Source organism: Podarcis tiliguerta, assembly GCF_965153285.1.
Source record: "Podarcis tiliguerta genome assembly, chromosome: 8".
Taxonomy (NCBI): Eukaryota; Metazoa; Chordata; class Lepidosauria; order Squamata; family Lacertidae; genus Podarcis; species Podarcis tiliguerta.
Genome location: NC_139541.1, coordinates 5,404,613 through 5,427,797, shown reverse-complemented (window position 1 = coordinate 5,427,797; position 23,185 = coordinate 5,404,613). Strand labels below are relative to the sequence as shown.

The 23,185-nt window shown below is 45.1% G+C and overlaps 2 protein-coding genes and 1 long non-coding RNA gene across 5 annotated transcripts in view; all 3 read right to left on the bottom strand.

The window, feature by feature from the left end:
- Window positions 1–23,185, bottom strand: part of LOC310683945 — a 51,980-nt gene that overhangs the window by 10,726 nt on the left and 18,069 nt on the right. The window lies entirely within an intron of this gene.
- Window positions 14,573–17,602, bottom strand: LOC310683805 (uncharacterized protein). The gene is made up of 9 exons (XM_083454194.1): window positions 17,465–17,602; window positions 17,217–17,331; window positions 16,822–16,956; window positions 16,505–16,669; window positions 16,064–16,222; window positions 15,858–15,962; window positions 15,635–15,740; window positions 15,324–15,386; window positions 14,573–15,215 (listed from the first exon to the last, which is right to left on the bottom strand). Exons 1-9 carry the CDS (start codon window positions 17,470–17,472, stop codon window positions 15,025–15,027), a joined length of 1,047 nt encoding a protein of 348 aa, XP_083310320.1. The 5' UTR covers window positions 17,473–17,602; the 3' UTR covers window positions 14,573–15,024.
- Window positions 17,646–23,185, bottom strand: part of LOC310683800 (uncharacterized protein) — a 47,676-nt gene continuing 42,136 nt past the window's right edge. For 2 of the 3 annotated variants that reach the window (XM_083454189.1, XM_083454188.1), the window contains exons 2-9: window positions 20,901–20,968; window positions 20,586–20,754; window positions 19,250–19,391; window positions 19,053–19,171; window positions 18,818–18,967; window positions 18,279–18,421; window positions 18,011–18,125; window positions 17,650–17,907 (exon numbers count right to left, since the gene is read on the bottom strand). In XM_083454189.1, the coding sequence (XP_083310315.1) occupies window positions 17,767–17,907; window positions 18,011–18,125; window positions 18,279–18,421; window positions 18,818–18,967; window positions 19,053–19,171; window positions 19,250–19,391; window positions 20,586–20,735 (960 nt within the window). In that variant the 5' untranslated portion in view covers window positions 20,736–20,754; window positions 20,901–20,968 and the 3' untranslated portion in view covers window positions 17,650–17,766. Of the gene's footprint in view, window positions 17,908–18,010; window positions 18,126–18,278; window positions 18,422–18,817; window positions 18,968–19,052; window positions 19,172–19,249; window positions 19,392–20,585; window positions 20,755–20,900; window positions 20,969–23,185 lie in introns of all 3 variants that reach the window. The other variant, XM_083454187.1, reaches the window with a different exon arrangement.

The following is a 23,185-nucleotide window of genomic DNA, read 5'->3' as shown; positions in this document are numbered from 1 at the left end:
TTTGAACCGGTCGAGGCTGGTTTGAACCGGTCGAGGTTAGTTTGTGCCAGTCCAAACCGGTTCGAACCAGTCTAGGCCGGTTTGTGCTGGTCCAAGCCGGTTTGTGCTGGTCCAGACAGCTTCGAGCAGGTCCAGGCCAGTTGGAGCAGGTGCAGGTCATTTGAAACTGGCCCAAGCTGGTTAGAAGTTGGAAGTAGCTCAGACTGATTGCAGCAGGTCTAGGCTGGTTTGAACTGGTCAATGCTGATTTGTGCCGGTCCAAGCTGGTTCAAACCGGTCTAGGCTGGATTGTGCTGGTCTCAGCCGGTTTACTCTGGTCCAAGCAGTTTGAACTGGTCGAGGCCAGTTTGAACCGGTCAGGACCGGTTTGAACTGGTTGAGACCTGTTTCTGCTAGTCCAAGCGGGTTTGAACTGGTCTAGGCTGGTTTGAGACAGATAAAGCCAGTTTGAACAGATCTAGGCTGGTTTGAGCCAGATCAAGCCAGTTTGAATAGGTCTAGGCTGGTTTGAGCCGAATCAAGCCAATTTGAACAAGTCTAGGCTGGTTTGAGCCGGATCAAGCCAATTTGAACAGTTCCAGACAGCTTTGAGCTGGTCCAGGCTAGTTGGAGCAGGTGCAGGTCATTTGAAACTGGCCCAAGCTGTTTAGAGCAGGTCCAGGCTGCTTGCAACCGGTCCAAGCCAGTTCAAACCTGTTGAGACCGGTTTAAACCAGTCCAAGACTGGTCTAGTCCGGGTTGAAATGGCCCAAGCCAGTTTGAGCAGTTCCAAGTGGGTTGGAAATGGCTCAGACAGGTTGGATCAGGTCCAGGCCAGTTGGGGCAGGTACAGGTCATTTGAATCTGGCCGAAGCTGGTTAGAAAAGGTCCATGCCGGTTTGAAGAGGACTATGTCGCTTGTAACCAGCCCAGACCAGTCGGAAACCATTCATACAAGTTGGGTTCCACCCAAGCCGGTTGGAACCAGCCCAAACCAGTTGGAAAAGGTCCAGGCTGGTTCCAACTTGCCCAGAGCAGTTTAAACTGGCCTAGACTGGTTGGAAATAGCTCTTACTGGTTGCAACAAGTCTAGGCTGGTTGGAACCGGTCAGTGCCGATTTGTGCCGGTCCAAGCTGGTTCAAATCGGTCTACGGGCCACGCCCCCCGGAATCCTCTACCGGACTAGCCTTCAATATCCGGGGGAGGTGATGGCGCTCCTCCCCCCATACATCTAAATAATAGTACCCATACCAATGCCTAACCGCCAGTCGAGCAAAGCTTGCCGCCAATACCCTCAGACCTGCAACCAATCCCTAATCCCCGCAGATATGTCAGCCAACCAAACATCGTTTCCCGCATCCAACAGTGATGACCAAATTATGACTAATTTGGTCTGAGGATTTCTTTCCCAAATTTAGTCATAATTTGGTCATCACTGTTGGAAAGGTGCACTTGGAGGGACTGTCGATGCCCTATTGCTATGGAAAAATCCAGAAAGATCCTGGAACGCTCAGTGGCACGTAGAGTGGCAGGGCTGACCACCCCAACATCCAGTTCAGCAAGGTGACCCTCTACCACAAGGATGGCGTGAATCTTTCCAGTGCGGGAAACGATGTTTGGTTGGCTGACATATCTGCGGGGATTAGGGATTGGTTGCAGGTCTGAGGGTATTGGTGGCAAGCTTTGCTCGACTGGCGGTTAGGCATTGGTATGGGTACTATTATTTAGATGTATGGGGGAGGAGCACCATCACCTCCCCCGGATATTGAAGGCTAGTCTGGTAAAGGATTCCGGGGGCGTGGCCCTGTCTGAAGCCTATGGAGGCCAGGGCCCAAGACACGCCCCTGAGCGGTGACCCCGGGGGAGTGCCTAGTTGATGTGCATCAGCAGGGCTCCCCCTGCTGGTGTTAACCCTTCCGGATCTTCAAGTAAGCAGGCCGAAGCCAGATACTGTGTTCTCTGTGGTTAATTAGTACCAGATTTAGAGTGATTTTGTTTTTGTTTTTTGTAACCTGCTGGCTCTGCCGGTCTTGCGAAACGGATTAAGTGGTTTAAATTTTTTTTTACTATTTTTGTTTTTTGTTTTCCCCCCCGTTATTTTTATTTTTTTCTCCCTTTCCTCTCTCTCTCTCTCTCTTTGGAACAGTGGATATATATGGGTGTTTTTTGTTAGAATTTTGATTTTGGTTGGACAGGATTGGGCAGGCAAGTGGCAGAAGAGATATCTTTGAAATTTGGTTTATCCTTTTGTCTCACTTACCTCTTTCTTTTTGCCTGTTTTTTGGATTATTATTTTTAGTTACTCCACTCTGGTTTTGTATTGGATTGGCCAAACAAGTGGCAGAAATTGGGATTGGAAATTTTTAGTTTAAAGGAATTTGGTGTTTTATAAGACTGTTTTATATCTATTGGCCAACCAAGAGGCAGAAGGTTTATCAATTGGAAATTTAAGGGTGATATCTGGTGGTGAGACAAGGAATAGCAAAAGGGCGGAGTGGAAATAATGAAGAAAACACAGGGAAAAGTGGGGGGAAGGCAGGGGAAGGGAAACCAGTGGAAAGAAGAGGATCAAAGCAGGAAACTGAGTTTAAGGGAGATATTTTAAAAATGTTTGCAGAAATAAAAAAGGATATTAAACAAAGTGAAAAGAATTTGGAGACAAGATTAGATTTGATGGATAAAAAATACGATATGACAGTTAGTGAACTAGAGGGTCAGAGGAAGGAAATAACACAAAGAACGCAAAACCTGGAAGAAGGAATGAAACGAACAAAACAAGAAGTGAGGCATATGAAGAAAGAGGAAGAAAGGGTTAAGGGAGAGGTTTCAGAAATCAATAAAACACAGGAAGAACTGTGGGATGTGATTGCTATGAATGAATTGAGGCAAAGAGAACTTAATTTGAGGTTTAGATCTGTGCCCGAAGTACGAGAGAACATCTTGCAGAAACTAACAGCAGAGATTGCACAATGGCTAAGCATGGAAGTGGAAGATGTCGGAAAGACAATACAGAATGCTTTTAGAATTAAAACAAGGACTGTCAAAGCAAAGAAATTTCCAGGTTATTGTTTGATTATATTTAAAGATAGGGAGATGAGAAACCTGCTTCTACAGAAAAATAGAGAAAAAAGGCTTTGCTTTGATGGATCGTTTACAATCATTTTTAAAGACGTCCCACTTCGGCTGTTGAAAAAACGTGACCAATATAAATCTCTTACACAGATACTAAGGAAAAATTGAATTGAATTTAAGTGGGAATTTCCAGAAGGGATCTCCTTTTATTATAAGGAGAAAAAGTTTAAATTTACGAATGTTGATGATACGCATAAATTTCTGAGAAGATACAAAGAGTTGGGAAAAATTGATGAAGTAGCAGAAGCGGGAGCAGCAGGACCGACAGGACTGGAAGAAGAAGACAAAGGTAGTATTGAAGGAGAAGAAGAAGAGGAAGAAGAAGGCCAAGTTTAAGACTTTTCTCTTTTATTTTTAAAGAGAACACAGAATGGCACTGAAAATATGGACATGGAATGTTAATGGCGTTAACGTCAAGAAGAAAAGAAATAAAATTGGACATTTCCTTAAAAAAAGAATCTGGACATTATTTGTTTACAAGAAACTCATGTGGCTAGGAAACATAGAAGTGTATTGATTAATAAAAAATTAGGAAATGAATTTATTTCATCAGACAGAAGCAGGAAAAGAGGAGTGGTTTTGTATATAAAAAGTAAATTTGAAGCTCGGCAAATCTTCAATGATGAAGAAGGTAGAGTAATAGCGGTACAAGTCACATGGCAGGGCGAAAAACTAATAATTGTCGGAGTGTATGCACCGAACGGAAGTAAGACTAAATTTTATAAGGATTTAGAAGAAAAACTATTTGATTTTGTGGATCAGAAAATTATAATAATGGGAGATATGAACAGAGTAGTATCGATGGAAATGGATAGGCTGAGGACAAGAGAAAAATCGAAAGAAGGGAAATTACCTAAGACATTTTTTTCTATGATTGAGAATTGTAATCTAGTGGATGTTTGGAGACTAAGACACCCATTAGAAAAACAATTTATTTATTTCTCAGAACCAAATCAATCAATGTCAAGAAAAGCCTATGTTTGGATAACCAGCGAATTAACACCAAGAGTGACAAAAATAGAAAAACAACCAAAAATACTTTCGGATCATAATGCAATAAAATGTGAGATAAAAGAAATAGAGGAAAAATCCTTTTGATGGAGATTAAATGAAAATTTACTGGATGACCTAAAAATAAAGGGGAAAGCGCAGACTGCATACTTTGTAAATAATAGTAATAAAGGAACAAAAATGAGTGTGTTTTAGGATGCTAGCAAAGCGAGGCTTCTTCACACAGCAAAATAGCATTAGAAATAAATTTCGAGAAAAAGGAAAGAAATAAATCTTAAAACAAATAATGGAAAATGAGAAGAAGCTAGGGCTTTCATTAGGCTAAAGATTTTGGGTATAATATGCAGCTGAACGATTGGGGGAAATTATGGAAGGAAGGTTTAAAATTTACTGCATGCGATGCTTTAAAAGAAAATGTGATGAAAATGATGTATAGATAATATATTACACCCGTTAAATTGGCTAAAATGTATAAGGTAAGCAATAAATGTTGGAAATGTAAAGAAAAAGAAGGAACATTTTATCATATGTGGTGGGAATGTAAAAAGGTGAAAAACTTCTGGGAAATGATATATAATGAGATGAAAAAAATGTTGAAATATACATTTATTAAGAAACCAGCAGCATTTTTACTGGGCATTGTAGGGGATGATATAAACAGAAAGGACTGTAAGCTGTTTTTATATGCAATGACGGCAGCAAGAATATTATTGGCACAAAACTGGAAGCAAGAAGAATTACCGACGAAAGAAGATTGGAGGATGAAATTGATAACTATGTAGAATTAGACAAGCTAACAGGAAGAATTTGAAACCGGCGGGACCAGAGATTCACAGAAGATTGGTGTAAATTTACGGCCTATTTGAAAAGTAATTGTGATGACCAGATTAAATTTGTAGGTTTGCAAGAAGTTTTGTGAGGTGACTAATTTGAACTATTGCATAACTGGATAAAAAGGGAGACATTAGTTAAGATAATTAAAGGCAATATGAATTTAAGAAATGCAGAAGAAATGATATAAATGGGGGATCATCAGAGGTGTTGATGGAAGTCCAAAAAGATTGTATAAGATGTGAAATTTTGTGGTATGTATGACACTTAATATGTTTAAAAATGAATAAAAATTATTTTTTTTAAAAAAATGTGGGAAACAATGTTTGGTTGGCTGACATATCTGCGGGGATTAGGGATTGGTTGCAGGTCTGAGGGTATTGGCGGTGAGCTTTGCTCGAGTGGCGGTTAGGTATTGGAATGGGTATTGTTATGTAGATGTACCGGGGGGGGGGGGTGGAGCACCATCACCTTCCCCAGATATTGAAGGGTAGTCCAGTAAAGGATTCCAGGGGGCGTGGCTCCGTCTGAGGCCTATGGAGGCCAGGGCCCAAGGCACGCCCCCGAGTGGTGACCCCGGGGAGTGCCTAGTTGATGTGCATCAGCAGGGCTCCCCCTGCTGGTGTTGACCCTTCCGGGTCTTCAAGAAATCAGGCCGAAGCCAGATAGTCGGATAGGACCAATGCCTAAGCCAATACCGCTCATCACCTGTAACCAATAAAGTGGCGGGCAATTTTAGCCCATTAACCTTAAAATAACGGTGTCATGTGTCTTTATTCCTACTGGTGGGAGGTGGGAAATCGCCACGCAACCTGGCTTGGCCAATTCAGCTCACAATGCATTCTCAAAGTCTCTGGGCTCAGTTTGGCACCATAGTCCCCTGAGAAAGCCCTTTTGAAATTTGCTATCATGCAGCCTAGTGGGAGTGCTTGAATTACAAGCTGTTGAACACTCCCCCCGCATTGCTATGTCCCTTGTGAAGTGCTACTCACCAGAATCTCAGAGATTCGCTTCCCTTTATTAAAAGATATGTTTGATGAAGAGGGGAATTTAATTACAAAAAAAAGTTTTTAAAGAAAAAATAGGAAAACAATATTGAATGAAAGTGCAAGGACTTTATGGTTTAATAGAAATGGAAAGAGCAGATGAAACGACGAGGACACAAATGAAAATAGATATGGTGCTGAACAAAAGACAAATGACGAAGAAAGGGATAGTAGGGGTGTTATATAAAGTGATGATGAGCGACAAAGAAAGAATAATAAGGATAATTCAGATTAACTGGGAGCAGGAAGGTATGATCCATCCAAACACGGACCAAGAAATTGTGGCGCTCACTAGGGCCCTACAGCTATCAACAGGCTGCTGTGCCAATACCTATACTGATTCAAAGTTTGCCTTCTTAACCCTGCATGCCCATGAAGCCCTATGGAAGGAGAAGGGACTCGTTGGTGCAAAGGGCAAAGCTCTCAAATATGGCCCAGAATTAGAAAATCTCTTGGAAGCTGTATGGGCACCCGAGAAAATTGTTGTAATGCACTGCCGGGCCCACAGCCGGGAGTCCACCAAAATGGCAAAGGGCAATCATTTGGCAGACTAGGCAGCAAGGAAATCAACCCTGGAGGAACCTCCACCAGACTCTATGATAGCCTCCCTTTTGCTGACAGTTATAAAGGATGGTTCATATTGCCAGATCAGCGAGTTTTTGTCCCAGAAACCCTAGGCAGAGAAGTGGTGAAGCGGTACCACGAGTCCACTCATTATGGAGCCACAGCGTCCGAAGCTTATGGAGGCCAGGGCCCAAGGCACGCCCCCGAGTGGTGACCCCTGGGGAGTGCCTAGTTGATGTGCATCAGCAGGGCTCCCCCTGCTGGTGTCAACCCTTCCGGATCTTCAAGCAAGCAGGCTGAAGCTGGATAGTCAGATAGCACCAATGCCTAAGCCAAGAACACTCATCGCCTGTAACCAATAAAGTTGCGGGCAATTTTAGCCCATTAACCTTCAAATAACGGTGTCATGTGTCTTTACTCCTACTGGTGGGAGGCGGGAACTCGCCACGCAACCTGGCTTGGCCAATTCAGCTCACAATGCGTTCTCAGTCAGTTTGACACCATAGTCCCCTGAGAAAGCCCTTTTGAAATTTGCTATCATACAGCCTAGTGGAGTGCTTGAATTACTAGCTGTTGAACACTCCCCCCGCATCGCTATGTCCCTTGTGAAGTGCTTGTCACCAGATTCTCAGAGATTCGCTTCCCTCTGTTCCCGATCAAAATGCAGTCGCCTGATTTGGAAATGCGGTACTGAAAGGTCCACATTCAGTGCCCCAGCGCCCTGTTACCATCAATTCTGTTGGAACCGGTCCAAGCCGGTTTGAACCAGCTGAATCCAGTTGGGGAAAGTAAATGCGGGTTCCAACTTGACCAGACCAGTTTGAACTGGCCCAGACTGGTTGGAATTGGCTCAGACTGCTTGGAACAGGTCTAGGCTGGTTTGAACTAGTCCCATTCGGGTGCAACAGGTCCAAGCTGGTGGGAACCGGTTCAGACCGGTTGGAACTGGTCCAAGCGGGTTTGAACCAGCCCAAAGCAGTTGGAAAAGGTCCAGGCAGGTTCCAATTTGCCCACACCAGTCTGAACTGGCCCAGACTGGTTGGAACTGGCTCAGACTGCTTGGAACAAGTCAGTTGAAACAGGTCCAAGCTTGTTGGAAGCGGTCTAGGCCAGTTTGAACTGGTCTAGACTGGTTTGTAAAGGTACAAGCCAGTTTGAACCAGTCTTGGCCAGTTTGAACCGGTCTAGGCTGGTTTGCAACGACCCAAGCCAGTTTGAGCAGTTCCAAGTGGGTTGGAACTGGCCCAGACAGGTTGGATCAGGTCAAGGCCAGTTGGAGTTGGTGCAGGTCATTTGAAACTGAATTTGACCGGTTCAAACCAGCCTAGACCAGTTCAAACTGGCTTCGACTGGCACAAATCAGCTTGGACTGGTTCAAACCAGTCTAGACCTCTTCCAACCAGTCTGAGCGAGTTCCAACCAGTTCAAATGGGTCTGGGCAAGTTGGAAACTGCCTGGACCTTTTCCTACTGGTTTCGGCTGGTTCCAACTGGCCTGGGCTGGATCCAACTGGTATGAAATGATTCCAACTAGTCAGGGCTGGTTCCAAGTGACATAGACCTGTTCCAACCAGCCTTGACCTGTTCAAACCCGTCTGTGCCGGCAATAAAACCCTAAAACCCTTTCTGCAACCCCAAGAGTGCCAGATTGGAGGGAGGACCATCACTCATCAATTTCTTTATCTACCAGAATGTCCCATTCCCTTTTTGGAACATTATTTTCAATCTAAAATTCAAGCTTAAATAGCCTTCACACCTAAAGGGGCAGAATTGAAATTACCACCAATTGTAGTAGCTCTTAAGCCAGGTGCAAGCAGAACTGTGCATGCGTTGGCGTGGGTAGACAAACACCCGTCTCGGTCTTGGGACTTTACTAATTAAAAGCCTGAAAAACAAATAACTCTCTGCAAATTGATAGCTGAGATAACTGACCGAAAACTGGGCTTAGGTCCAAGTCCTGGATTGGGGTGAGTTAGTGTTTAAATCGGTGGTTTATCTATTTATTTGGGAAAGACTTGAGAAGGACTTAACAAGATGGCCAAGTCTTTGAAGGAGCTGGGTGAAATGATTCAGCGTTCGGAAGCAAATGTTCGCGCCGATATGCAAGACTTGAAAGGAGAGATGAGAAGAATGACTGCTACAGTAGAAAAAGTTATGAAAAAGAGGTAGCTGATGCAAACGTAAACAAAATAGAATCTCTGACAAAAAGGATTTCACAAATGAACGATAGACAGCGCAGAAGGAATTTAAAATTCTCTGGTATTTTTGCAGATATTGGGAATAAAGACCTGGAAAAGGAGATGTTACAAGGGCTCAAAGAACAAGGAATTGAAATTGAGCAGAATGAAATTGAGAGAGTGCACCGGGTGTTCACGTCACGAGGAGGCTCTGGACTTCCCAGGGTTGTAATTATGGCATTCACAAGACAGAAGTTAAGAGATCAAATTTGTAAATCACTCCGGCAGAAAGCAGACCTGCAGTTTAAACAGCGAAAGGTCATAGTGAGACAAGACTTTTCTCAGGAAAAGCTTCAAGACAGGAAACGTATGCAGCGGTTTGCACAAGATTTCTACAATCATAAAATCCTCTTTACCTGGGCCTACCCTGCTACACTGTTGGTTTTTAAAGACAGCAGGAAATATTCTGCTAAGAACCCTGGTGAAGCAAAAAAAATGCTAGCTGACTTAGGAGTTGGACTACAAGGACAGATGAGCAAGAACTCTCATGTTCGGAAGAATTACAGGTAGACCAACAGGGAGAGTCGAGTGAAGAATCTCCAGAATCTCCAGTGCAGAGACAAGAGAATAAAAGAAGACAGAAGTCGAGAGGGGAAGGAAACAGCAAGAAATAATATACACTAGAGACGTCTAAAATGGTCTTTTGTAAATATATATGTTGCTTTTTCTGATATAAACTTTCCAAGAGCGAAGGGAGAGGAGTGTGGTTCTCCAAGATACCATGAGACAGGGATCATGGAGATCCCTCAGTCTCAGGGGGGAGTTGAATGGGCCAGAATTGAAAATATAATATATGTACACAGAGGGATTCAAAAAATAAACTGTAGCTGGGATAATGGATAGGTTTTATCTTTAAATGTTAACGGGCTGGCCTCAAACACCAAACGCTACAGGGTACTGGCATTGGCAAAGAAAATGAAAGTGGATATACTATGCCTTCAGGAGACTCATAGAGCCAAAGCAAACAATAGACCTTTGTAATGCTCTCAGCAATGGGGCTTAATAGCAGAATCGAAAGCGACGAACAAGGCTAGAGGGGTCGCTATACTATGTAATGGAAATCTTAGGCCGGAGGTTCTGAGCCAAAAAAAGATGATGGTAGATTTATATTCTTAAAAATTAAAGTGTCACAAAAAATATCTACAATAGCTAATATATACAGGCCTAACACAAGACAGAAAAAAAATATAAAGAAAACCTTGAATAGACTGCAGCTTTACGCTGAAGGGGAAGTTATCGTTATAGCAGACTTTAATTGGAATATAAAGAATGACAGTACTTTCAGATTATCTAAATGGGGATTAAAGGATGTTTTTGAGAGGGGAAACCCCAATACCAAACCTACCTTCTTCAACAGACATAAGACTTTCTCTTATATTGACTACGAGCTAATTAAAGAATGGAATGAAATCAGTGTTAGAACAGCAAAGACTATGGGAATATGGATTTCAGACCATGCTCCACTATTTGTGGAGCTGGGATTGGAAGAGGACGGAAAAAAGTAGGAGATGGCGGTACAATAACCTAATAATGGCAAAAGAGATTGACAGGGAATATATTAGAAAACAAATTGGTTGGTATTTTAAAGAAAACAATGCTTCAGCCAAGATCCCGGTAGTATGGGACGCTTTCAAAGCTGTTATAAGAGGACATTGTATCCTGAAAGAGATTGCGATTAAGAAGGATTGGTACTCGGGGAGACAGGAAAAAATTAAAGAGATTTGAAATCTTGCAACAACAGCAACAGGTTAAACTTCTAAGGAGAAGACAGGAGCAGTTAAGAAAGTTAAAACAGGAATTGGATGAGCTGGATATAGTTGGAAGAGAGATAATATGATCAAAACTGGTTTTCAGAGAACCTCCATAGGATCATATAAGAGACTGGCAAACAATTTAAAGAAAAGAAGGGATAAACAGAGGGTGAAGGCCATTAAGACCAGAAGGAAAAATACTTACACAAAGCTCTAGAGAAATAAGGAAAGAATTTGCAGAATTCTATCAATCTTTATATAAAGAAGAAAATAAAAATATAAGTAGGGAAAGTTTAGGGTTTAAAATCGAAGAAAGTGATAGACTGAAGGAGGAAATTTCTCTGGAAGAAATAGAGAATGTAGTTAAATCATTTAAAAGTAAGAAATCCCCAGGATTAGATGGAATTACGGCAGACTTTTATAAAGAAACCATTGATATCCCTGGGCTCAGAACTGAAAAAAGTATTTAATAATATCTTAGAAGGGGGGGAAGCCCCAGACACTTGGAAACTAGTGGAAATAGTAGTGATAGAAAAACCACAAAAGTACCCTACAGTGGTGGGGTCATACAGACCAATTAGCCTATTAAATCAAGACTGGCAAGGCGACTGGAAAAGGTACTACCTAAATAATTAAGGAAGATCAATATGGATTTGTTAAGGGAAGATACATAGGCCATCCTATAAGAAATGTGTTTTAATAAATACATTTCATAAATACATTAATTTTTTTATATTTTTTATTTTTTATATTTTTTATTGTTTTAATAAATACATCTATTAACAAGCAGGGTAAAAGGAAAATTGGTGGTCTTAAAATTGGATGTGTATAAGGCCTTCGACACAATTAGACATAATTTCTTATGGAATATTATGCAGAAGGTAGGATTAGGAGAGAACTCTGTCGAAGCAATCCGGGGATTGTATAGAGAAGGGAAGGCTGCGGTCAGAGTGAACGAGGGAGTTTCAGATCAAGTCAATATACAAAGAGGAGTTCAACAAGGATGTTCACTCTCACCACTACTATTTGCATTGGGTATGGAGTACTTGGCAGACAGAATACGAAACTCAGTAAGGATAAAAGGATATAAGGAAGGAAAGGAAGAAATTAAGTTAAACATGTATGCAGCTGCTATCCTATTATTATTTACAAACCCCTTAGAGGGTGTAAGAGAACTTATGATAATCCTGAAGGACTTTAAAGAGGAGCCGGGGAGTAAATTTGGAGAAATCTGAAATTTTATTTTGGGATGTAAAGACAGAGGAGAAGAAGGAAATTGCAAAAATGACAAAGATGGATATCAATAGGAAAAAAATTGAATACTTGGGGTAAATATTATAAAAAATAGTGCTAGGATTCCAGATGTAAATTACAAAGGAGCATGGAGAAAGATCAAGAAAGATATAAAATCATGGAAAAATAAGAATTTATCTATTCTAGGTAGGGTTAGAGCAGTTAAAATATTTTTTTTATTTTAATTTTTTATTTTTTATTTTTTATTTTTATTTTTTTTCTATTTTTTATTTTTATTTTTTTATTTATTTCAAGTAATTACACTACCCATTAGGAAAATGTGGTTCAAAACATGGAATAAGGTATTTAAAAATTGGATTTTTGGAAGTAAAAGAGTTAGAACCCCAGACATAGTAAATTATTCATCTCAAGAAGAGATGGGATGGAGAATACCGAACTAGGGCAAGAGGCTCTCGTTATCTACTCGTCTTTGTGGATACTCTGACGGGGTGGGTTGAGGCGTATCTCACAAGGGGCTCTAAGAGGCTCTACTGGGTGCAGCAGGTGGCTCACTCTCCAGGTATGCTCCGGTCTTGGTTACCTCCAGTTCTTCTTACAGTAATAATAACGGTTCTCCTTCTTATCTTCTTTTACTACCCAGGAGGAATTGTTGATATCCTTCGGCTCCTTGAACCCCTGGAGTTCCTTGATGATGATGAAGTTGATGTTAACCCTGATGTGCATCTTGACCTTGAGGAGACCAATGACAAAAGAAAACGTTTTTGTAAAGAATGCTATGCAGATGTTTCAAATATATGGAGAAAATGTCACCCTTTATTATGAACACCCTAGAAAGGTAGCTGACATGTCCCTCATCCCAGGACTAACCAGGGACCCTGACATTGTCTTGGCAGGCCTACTGTATAATCAAAGTGGCCTTTTCGTGACACCTCCTTCTGAAATGAATGATACCTCCTACCGATATTTCCAGTTCTCCAGAACCACCCAGGGCTTGTGCTTTTGTTGTTATGCCTCTGGATCATGGAACGCCAAATGGAAAGATTGGTCGCATGTCCAGCACCACCAACATAAAGGTTGGCTGGGAAATTACACACAGTGCACAGCTAAGTTTTGGTTGTGGGGTTCCTTCAACGCCTCTTACCAAAGCAACACCACATCCTCAGATCTGTATCCATACTTTCGCCAATATACAGTCAACTTCACCGGACAGGGATCTATCTGTTCTGGCTGGCTGATCAAGGACCCCAATCTTTGGTTCTTGTATAATGGACTAGCCACTAATTACCTACCCTGGTAATTATCAGTGTGTGGGAATAGGTGCCTTTACTTTCCCTGGGACTGTGGAGGCTTTTCCTCCTCTACCCTCTCTTAGAAACAGAAAGAGGAGAGAAGTCCAAGGGGAACAGTGCAGTGATGAGATTTTCCTGGCCCGGTCTGTGGGTGCTGTTGGTGGAGGCTTCATTAGCATCCTCACCATCGGCATACATCCGGGAGTTGTGACTGAACAAAATCATGAAGCACTATTTGCCCTAACATGCAGGTTGGAGAAAACCATCAATGCCACTATGCATATCCTCCGACAGTTGCAGTCTGAGACTGAGGATTTGAACCAGATAGCAGCAGCTAAAAGACTTGCTCTTGACTATCTCCTCGCCAAATCAGGAGGTTTTTGTAAAACAGTCCCGGAAGGCAAATGCAGAATGAAGTTTCATGACCTCAACAACACTACTGAGGATGAGTTGCCAAAATTACAGGCCCTTATAAATGATAACCATTGTTGCATCTGTCGATTCTTGAGCATATTTTGAATGGGTAACAGGTATTCCTTATAGGTTTGCAACATACGCTTCTGGTTTCTTATTGAATGGTTTTTAAAAAAATCTTAATGATTTCTTCATGAACTTTGTTCCAAAAGCTTTTTATCTCCTTACACCCCACCATATATGGTACATTGTTCCTATCTCGGTGTTACATCTCCAGCACACATTGTTTTTTTGCTTATAGATTTTTGCTGATTCCTTGGGGCAGGGGTTAGGTGCCATCGGTAGATCATTTTCATTAGATTCTCCCTTATTGTATAACATGCTGTGAACTTGATGTCAAATTTCCACAGCTAACATTATGTTGTGGCCAAAATCCTATGCACACTTTATCATAACATCCTTTAGCATCTCGTCCTTGAGTTCCCATTCCAAAAGTAGATCATACAACCTAGATAGGGTCTTTTTATTAATTTGTACTAATTCCTTTTGTAAGAATGACTTCTTTTCTCCAAAACCAATTTTCTTATCATGATTAAATATATGCACTATTAGGTGATAGTGAATCCAGCCGTTACAATACTGTTTAATTTCTTCATACAATTTGATTTTTAATTGGCCCTGTTCTACCTTTATTAATTGTTGCTAAGTTGCCCAATTTGTGCCCATGTTTGTCTTTTTTACCGTTATCGTCTCCACTGGGGATACCCACCAGGGTATTTTGGGCTCTAATAATCTGCGGTACTTATCCCAGACCTTGTGTAATGAAATTCTGACTATATGGTTTTAAAAGTCCTTATGCACTGCCACTTTGTTGCATGTTAGGTAGGCGTGCCATCCAAACCTCGTATTCCAACCTTCTAAATCTAATATATCAGCCTTCTTCAAGAAGGTGGGGTTGTTTTAAATGGTTGTTAAATGTGTTATGTTGATTTAGATTTTGTATTTGTGGGATGGAGTGTTGTTTCAGGGCTCTTGTATTGTTTATTAGCGTGCATATATTAGTCTTGTGGCTCTTTTTAGTATGTTTTTATTATTTTAATTTATATTATGTTCTGATATTTTTATTATGAATTTTGTGCAGTGATTATTCTTATTATGTATTTTGTGCTTTGTATACTTGGTGTTGTGATTCAAAATCAATAAAATCAACAATCAAAAACAACATCAACAACAAACACAACAACAACAAAAAGGTTTCCTACCGCTGTGTACGGACGGAGGGTCGTGAGGGCAGCACCACTCCTCTTGGTCCATCCTGATGGCGCTGATGTTCCTGGCGCTGGTCCAGACTGGATCCCTCGGAGAGCAGAAGATGGTATCTCTGCAGCACAACTCTGATGTTACGTTGCCTTGCCCTGGCGCTCCTGCGGATGTTCTGTTAGGAGGAGAAAGGGGCTCCTTGAGAAATTTCACCTCCAAACAGCCCACCAGATGTCCCAATAGCCCACCAGATGCCTCACTCACCTGGCATGCAGCTCAGGAAGTCCTGTGGGTAAGGCTCCCTGTGAACGCAGTGGAGCAGCCTCCTCAAAAAGCGCTGGACCCTGCCTTTCTTCCGATGTTTATAGGCCTGCTGCATGATGTTCAGGCAGCTCCTCCCTGTCTGCCTGAGCCCTTCTTCCTCGTGCTGCTGCATCTCTTCCAGCCCTGAGTGGCAAGGGAGAAAGGTCTGAACATACATCTGGGAATTTGCCTTCCCCTGAAGACCTTTCCCAGCAGAAGCATCCCTCCCTGCCCTCCGTACGTCTCACTCACATGTTCCATAGGATGCCATATCTTGATCGTGGATGAAACTGGCATCGCGGAAAGCCAGATGACCTAGAGAGAGAGAGAGAGAGCAAGAAAAGGGACGTCATCTCGGTGCAAAGCAAGGGGAGACAGAGGCAGCTCGGCAGGAGGACAGGTATGCTCTAGAGGCCTCCACCCTCACGGAGCACTCAGAGCAAGATCTGGGCACAGATGGAGGCCTACCTAGCAGGTGGCCTGGGGACATGTCCATCCTCCCTGCCATCGTTAACAAGATGTTTCTGTCCATCCCTACCAGGGAAGAACGTTGCTTGACTTACCCAGAAGCAGAGCTGCCACCCTGGAGACTGATGGCAGCCTGTTGGCGGACGGCTTCGTACATGTTAAGGCAGCACTCCGAAGGATGTCCTTGCTGAAGGTCTTGCTCTGTGGGCAAAGACAAAGGAGAAGTGGCATCAGAGAAGCTTGAGAGCGCGGCAGAAGAGCCTTGAACTCCCAGAGACATGCCTGGGCAAAGCTGCCAACAAAGCAGAGGGTCCTTACCAGATGCTTGGCAGCCTGGTGGAGAGCAAAGTGGAGGCTAAATTTGTTGGAACAAGCCCACCACTTCACTTGTGGGGCTAGATGGGAAAGAGCCCTCCTTGCGGCCTGCAACACAAGAAGAGAAGAGGGTTACAAATTGCAGTACATGGTCTCGGAAGCTCCTGAGAACAATCCCTCTCTCCTACTGCGTAAGTCTTCCTCCTCACCTTGGCCACCTCGTCCTCGTCTTCGAGGTGAATGAGGACAACAACCAGTTCTTGAATGGCTTCCTCTTCTGTTGTTGTTATGGGAAGCCTTTGGTCTCTCATCCAGCCCCGAAGCAGCCCCAGATGTTCGATGGCTGATGCCCGGACGGAGGCTTCTTCCTGTAGGCAGAAAATATTAGAGGTTGTATTTCTCATCAGATCATTTTCCTTTCTCCTGCCCACTGGGGTTTTGAGGCTGCTCAGCCCCCTATCCTCCTTCTGGAGGAGACTGGGGGGGAGGGGTGACTCTCCCCCTGCGTTTTCCAGGCAGGCTTCCAAGAGAAGGTGCTCCAGAGGAACACTCTCCTGAAGCCAGAACATCTCTGCTGCATGCCAGTCTAAACCCCACCCTTCCTCTTCCTCCTCCACCGGGTGTGATGTCATGTTTTCCTTCGTACTCACATGGGCAGCCAGACCGCAGTAGGTTGCCGCCAGCATCTTCAGGTCTTCCTCTCCCAGCTCCCTGGAATGGTAGGCTTGGTCTACTAGCTCTATCAACTCTGGGAGGACATCAGCTTCTGCAGAAGGGAGGGAATCCAGCAGCAACAGCCGTAGAAGCGAAGGGTCCTACACAAAAAAGAGAATCTTTTCAAAGGTCTGAAAGGCCTCATGCCTTTTAGCACAGGCCCTTCAGTATTGTGCCAGCAAAAGAGTGCTGGACCATGATTAGAATCAAGATCTCTACCCCCCCTCCCTCCCTCCCTCTGAGCATCACTTGCCATGTCAGAGTCCAGAAGCAGGGATATTCCTCTGACGCTGAGCTTCCGGACTTGCAGGTGGTCGTGTGCCAGCCAGTTGAGGAGCTGCTCCAGTGTATCTTCACAGGGATAGACCTCCAGACGGCAGCTAAGCAGCTAAAGAGACCCAAAGAGAAAGAAACTCTTCAGTGATGAGAGGCTGAGGCAGGTTCTCCTTTTACCCACCATTTGCAATTCTGCACAGAGCAAACCCACTGAAGTGAATGCACCAAAGTTTGTCATGTACATCAAATCCAATGGGTCTACTCTGAGGAGCACTAAAACAGGCCTTAGGCTCAAAGTAGCCCAACACTCGGCAGAAACCAAGCCAGGGCCTCCTTGCTGCACCCATTTCCTCCCCCGTCAGTCCCCCTCACCTCGATGTAGATAGCTGCCGCGACTTGTGGCACTCCGGCAAAATCCTGGTCCTCGAGAGCAGCGATGATGCTTTCCACCATGGGAGGGATCCACCAGCGTCGCTTTCCGACAGCTCTGTAATGGAGAAACAGATCTTGGTAAGGAAGGGAAAGACACCGCAGGAAGCAAACAGGGGCACAGTCCGATCCCGTGCCTTCACCTCCGTTTGCCAGACCACTGGGGAAGGTCACTGCGTTCTTCCTCTTACCTCACCATGGCAGACAACCCCTGGCTGAAAGTCTCCCGGCAGAAAAGTTGGTCGACGATGGCCGCCTCCACTTGCTCTCCAGTGGTGCCCAGAAGGAGGTGCAGAACTTCCTCAGCCCCTCTGCAACAAAAACAAGGCCAGTTTTACCAGGAGGGTTGTTGCCACACACTCAAATTCCTTCCCCATCTTTCCCTCCCTAGCAGCCGCCTGAAGGAGAGCCTCCCTTGCAAAGCCAAGCTGGACTGGAAACCCCCCGAGGCTGAAGGGGGAAAGACTCCATTGGTCCCTTTTCAACACACTACTCACCCAAGGAATTCCTGGTCATAGTGGAAGTTCATAACCATCCCCAGGAGAGCGATGAGCAGCTGTGGGAAGTTCTGGTGCACAGCTGCCTTGTAGTCCTCCATCCTGAGGATGGCGTGCAACAGGCTGGTTAGATGTTGCTGGAAGAGAGAGAGGTGAAAGTCACTTTCTCTGCAGAATACAGGAATCCCTAGATATTACCCTGGGAAGAAGGAAGCCAGAAAGCAGGTGGTAGGTCCTTACCACTTCGGTGGCAGATTCCGCCAAGGGGCTTTCGTAAAGCTGCTTGGCCGTCAGATGGATCAGTTGTTCTGGGTCGGCCGATGCTAAAACCTCCTTCCACACTCTCTCGCAGTCTCTGTGAATGCAAAAACAAGAGCAATGGTCAGATTCAAGTCTTCTGCTTGCTGCCATGCTCCAGAGAGAGGAAATGGCAGCAAGGGCTTTCTGAGCAAGCCCTGCAGCTTGCCAACCTTCCCCTTAGCCCAGTAGAACCTGGAGGAATCCATACCTGAAGGGAAACTGGAGGAGGTATCCAACCACTTTGTCCAGGTGGTGGTGTGACAGTATGGACAAAGCGAAGACGGCCATCCTTCTGCCTTGAACTGTAGGCCCCTGGCTGATCTCATAGAAGGCCTCCAGCAGCACCTTCACCTGTCAAAGAAAAGGAGAGGGTTGCTTGGAGAGTACAAGGAAGCGGGGCTTTCTGCAGGCGGATCCCTCCATCCCTCATTGAAAGAGGGACCCTTGACCTGTGCCACCACAGCCTCTTCCTTCCAAGGTACCACTCAGGGTCCTTGGGAGTATTGGACCCAGGCAGCTCCAGGGCTCCAGTTCTCCTAGCCATTGTGGGCCAAGAGAAGAAGCTTGCCAGTCTACTCCCAGAAGGAGGAGGATTCCCCATCCCTGAATCCATGGCTGACGTTCTTGTCCTGACATTGCCAGGCCCCTCTCAACTAACATGTGTCCCGGCCACCCAATGGCATGAGGTTGTCTCCCCTACACCAAAGCAGAGAATCTTCTTCTCTCCTACCTTTGCAGATGCCTTACCTCCACTTTTGTGCCGCCAAACTGCTTGATGAATTCTTGCAGTAAGTGGGAGATATCCAGTGGGTTGAAGCTGCTCTCGACAACCAGGTCTCTGGCCAGGAAGCACACGGCCTCCAAGAGCTGCTCCGCAGGGAGAAAGGCGCCAAAGATCTGAAACAAGAGAGGAAGGTCAGAGATGCCCACAGGGCAGGGCTGGGGAGCAGAAAGCCCAGGTGCTTGAGAGACAGCGACTTACCCTGGCAAGCGAGTAACAATTATTCACGAACAGTTCAGGAACCGGTCCTCCGGTGGATCTGAGGACCTTCTCAGCTCTGGTGATAAGCGTTTGGTTCCATGACGTTCGTGGCAGCATCTCTGCAAAGGAAAGCCAAAGGGTTAGTTTGGGTCTTGCTCACCCCCACCCCATGTTGGGATACATTCTTCTAGTCTTACCTTCGTTGCGCCGCAGGATGGGCAGAAGATGGCAGAGAGCCTCTGCTGCCCGCTGCCTGCTCTCCGGGTCCGGATCCAACGCACAAAGGCAGGAAATCGCCACCAGTTGTCCAAAGGAGGATGCAGAAACCGCTACCGATGGCTGAGAAGAAACCCAGAGAAGGGTTTAGCATCCTCTACAGAAAAAAATCCATTTCTTTTTGAATTCCCACCCCTCTTTTCCTAATGTTTGCTTTTTTCTTCTTTTCTCAGCCATTTTACTCACTATGGCCCAGCTCTGTTCTCCAAATTGAGTATGTGCTGGGATGCCTGATTGGCCCTTGGGCACCTTGCAGGGTGGGCCTAGAAGCAGCAGCCTGAAGGCCTTGACAGCCCTGCATGGTTGCAATGCTTTCCTTCAGTAAAGCCACTTCTGAGCTGGAGAGGAGGTGGGGTTGTGGGCTTCATGCCCTCCCCCTACGTACTCGGGGGCTGGCTTGCAGCCCCCGCAAGAGTAGGGAATCCCCGGGCGCGTCATCTCCCTTGCCAGCCAATCGGCTGGCCCGGGAGGTGTGGCCAGCGCTATTTAGGGCCGGCGCGCCTGAGGATTCCCTTTTTCTCCCAGTGCCCCAGCAGCTCCGGTTTTCCCACCCTCCCACCCTTTAGGTTTGGCTCTTTGACATTGCTATGGACTTCGGTTGGTCGCCATCAAGGGGCCTGGTAGGAATTTTTCCCACTTGGCAAATTGGCACCAGCCATTTGGGTTTTTTGCCTATCTCGTAGCAAATCGTCACAACTTCCTCAGCATTGGCGGTTAGGCATTGGTAAGGGAATTGTTATGCAGATGAGTGGGGGGGGGGGAAGCACCATCACCTTCCCCCATATCAAAGGGTAGTCCGGTAAAGGATTCCCTGTCCGAAGGCTATGGAGGTGAGGGCCTAAGGCATGCCCTCGAGGGGTGACCCTGGGGGAGCTCCTAGTTGACGCAGTGGCGTAGCGTGGGTTGTCAGCACCCGGGGCAAGGCAAGTAATTTGCGCCCCCTAATCCGTGGATTTGCACCCCCTAACCCTAACCCCCAGATGTTGCGCCCGGTGCGGCTGGCCCCCCCTGCACCCCCCACGCTACGCCACTGAGTTGATGTACATCAGCAGGACTACCCCTACTGGTGGTTAATCCTTGCCGGTCTTCTAGCAATCAGGCTGAAGCCGGTTAGTCGATAGGACCAATGCCTAAGCCAATACCGCTCAATTCCTGTAATCAATAAAGTTGTGGCCTAATTTTGCCCATTAACCTAAAATACTGGTGTCCTGTGCCTTTATTTCCATGGGGGAGGCGGGAACTCGCGACGCAACTCACATTTTCCTGGATCTTCTGCAGGAGGGTGGAAAGATCTCGGAGCGCCTCCCTTCGGATCTTCCCACTCTTCATCGCTGCGATGACATCCGAAAATCTGTCCTTCAGTCGGTCCCTGCTGTCGCTTTCAGGAAGAAGATCAGCCGCATCCATGGAAGCTGTGGATGGGATGCTGAGGGGAGAGAGGAGTAGCACTTTTGTCAAAAGGGTTTATTGCCTCCCATCCTTCAAAGACCCCAGGCACCACCACCATAGAAATGGACCGGGTTGTTTTTTAAAAGCAATTGATTATGGGGGAGGGGATTAGCACAGGATTACCTTGGAGGAAGATCCTCCCCATCTTCCAGGCTGATTAATGATATTTGATCTTCATCAAAATCAATTCCCTGTCCATGAGAAAAGAGAAAAGAGAAACAGGAACGTCAGAATGTGACTACTGTAATTCGCTCTACGTGGGGCTGCCCTTGAAGCTGTCCCAGAAACTCCAGCGGGTGCAGAATGCTGCAGCGAGGCTCCTCACGGGGTCTCTGCCATGGGAGCATATTCACCCAGTCCTTTTCCAGCTGCACTGGCTCCCGGTGGAGTACAGGGTCAGATTTAAGGTGCTGCTTTTGACCTTTAAAGCCCTTCACAGCCTAGGACCCTCGTACCTACGGGACCGCCTCTTCTGGTATGCCCCACAGAGGACCTTAAGGTCCATATATAGCAACACCCTAGAGGTCCCGGGCCCTAAGGAAGTTAGATTAGCCTCAACCAGAGTCAGGGCCTTCTCAACACTGGCTCCGGCCTGGTGGAACGCTCTGTCTCATGAGACCAGGGGCCTGCAGGATCTGATTTCTTTCCGCAGGGCCTGTAAGACAGAGTTGTTCTACCTGACCTTTGGCTTAGAATCAGTTTGATTCCCTCTTCTTAGAGCTCTCCTCCAAGTCCCCAGATTTTGTCTCAAATGCATGGATTAGATTGGAAACGGGGATGATGAGAGTGGAGGCTAGCATCTGCCTAACATCAATCTACAAATGGCTGACATTGAATCTGCTCCCCCGAGGGATATAGCCCCTTTGATCCTCTGTGACCAATTCCAGTCGGGCTGGCAGACTGCAGTCCTGAACGCCCTCCGGAAACTGGGTTTTGCCCCTCAAGCCCTTCTAAGTCTGGGCTTGGGCCAGGCAAATGCTACGGTCAGGCAAAGAATATTAGACACCGAGAGACAGCAGGACTGTGCAAGGTGCCCCGACTATAGAATTGGAGAAAGAGGCACGTAGTAAAATCATGGATCCCCTACTGCTGAGGCTCGCCGACCTCCCACAAAAGCAAAATTTTGACCTTTTGCTGATAGGCAAAGAGCAGAAGAAGACCTGGATGGTCGCCAGATTCTGTGTACAGATCTGTAGGCGCACACCATCGCCCAACTCAAAATAGTCCGGCATGAAAAGCCCTGACTCTGAGTCAACTCCCTGGGATAGTTTATTGTTGTACATTTGTAGTGAAGTTAAGGATTTCAAACTTTGGTCAAGAAAGTGAGGCATCTGATCAAGATCTATATTTTAAAATAAGCTTAAAAATATATATTTGCAAATGCTTGCTTCATGCCAGACATAAAGCAGCTGGCAGTTGTTTTGTTTTCCTGTACAAAGGCCCCATAGATTTATAACACCAGCTGGAGGCAAGTTTCTCAAAATTATAGAAGGGAAATTACAGGCTGGGAGGAAAGGTCATACAAATTATAGAATACAATCAAGTTGCAAAAACACTAATTAAGAGTTGGTAAATAGTTTGTCCTGGGCCTCTCATCAGCCACATTTTCCTAAGGTTAAAGGGCAAGGGCTAACAGCAACAGCACCTGGCTGGGAAAACCGAAGAGGCTGCTCTAAAGTTGCTTTTAGAAATTGCTTTTGAAACTGTTTTTACTAAGTTCTTCTCTTCTAAAAATCTATTTATGTTATGTATGAAATGTATTGACTTTAGTGTCATTATGCAAAAGATCTAGAAAGTAAGAAATGTTAGATTCTTATGTTAGATTCTTATTTCTTTGATGGTGTGTGAGAAGGTGAACTCAAGATCTCTGTTTATGACAAAAATTAAAACCATGCGCCATCTGTTTTAGCCATTTGCCCCTGTTGCCAGGGGCAGAAGGGCAAAAGAGCAAAAGGGCAATAGGGCAAGGATGATTTGGTAATTAAGGTGCCTTGTCGAGGCAAACGTAAGATATATGATAGAAGGAAAATATAGCTCTTTGTCTCCCATAAAAGGTAATAGGAAATGGGTGTATCTTTTATGATTGGTTCTAGCAGACAGCCAATAGGAATTTCAACCAGGCTGATTGGACAGAGGCAGCCAAAGGAGGAGTAAGGAGGCTGGGCTGAGGGAATATAAGTGCTGGCCACCAGGGCTGGAGTGGGCAGAGCTTTGGTAACCACATACCACTGTGCCTATCATTTATTTGTCTGACAAATAAATTATTATTTTAATTTCTCTATTGCTGCGTTGAATATTTCATTCCAGCTAAGCGTTAACCACAAGCAGGGTGCTACAAAAGGAGCAGAGTGTTGTGGGTAATCAAAAAGCCACAAGAGTTATGGGAAAGAGGTCTGTTGCTTTAACCC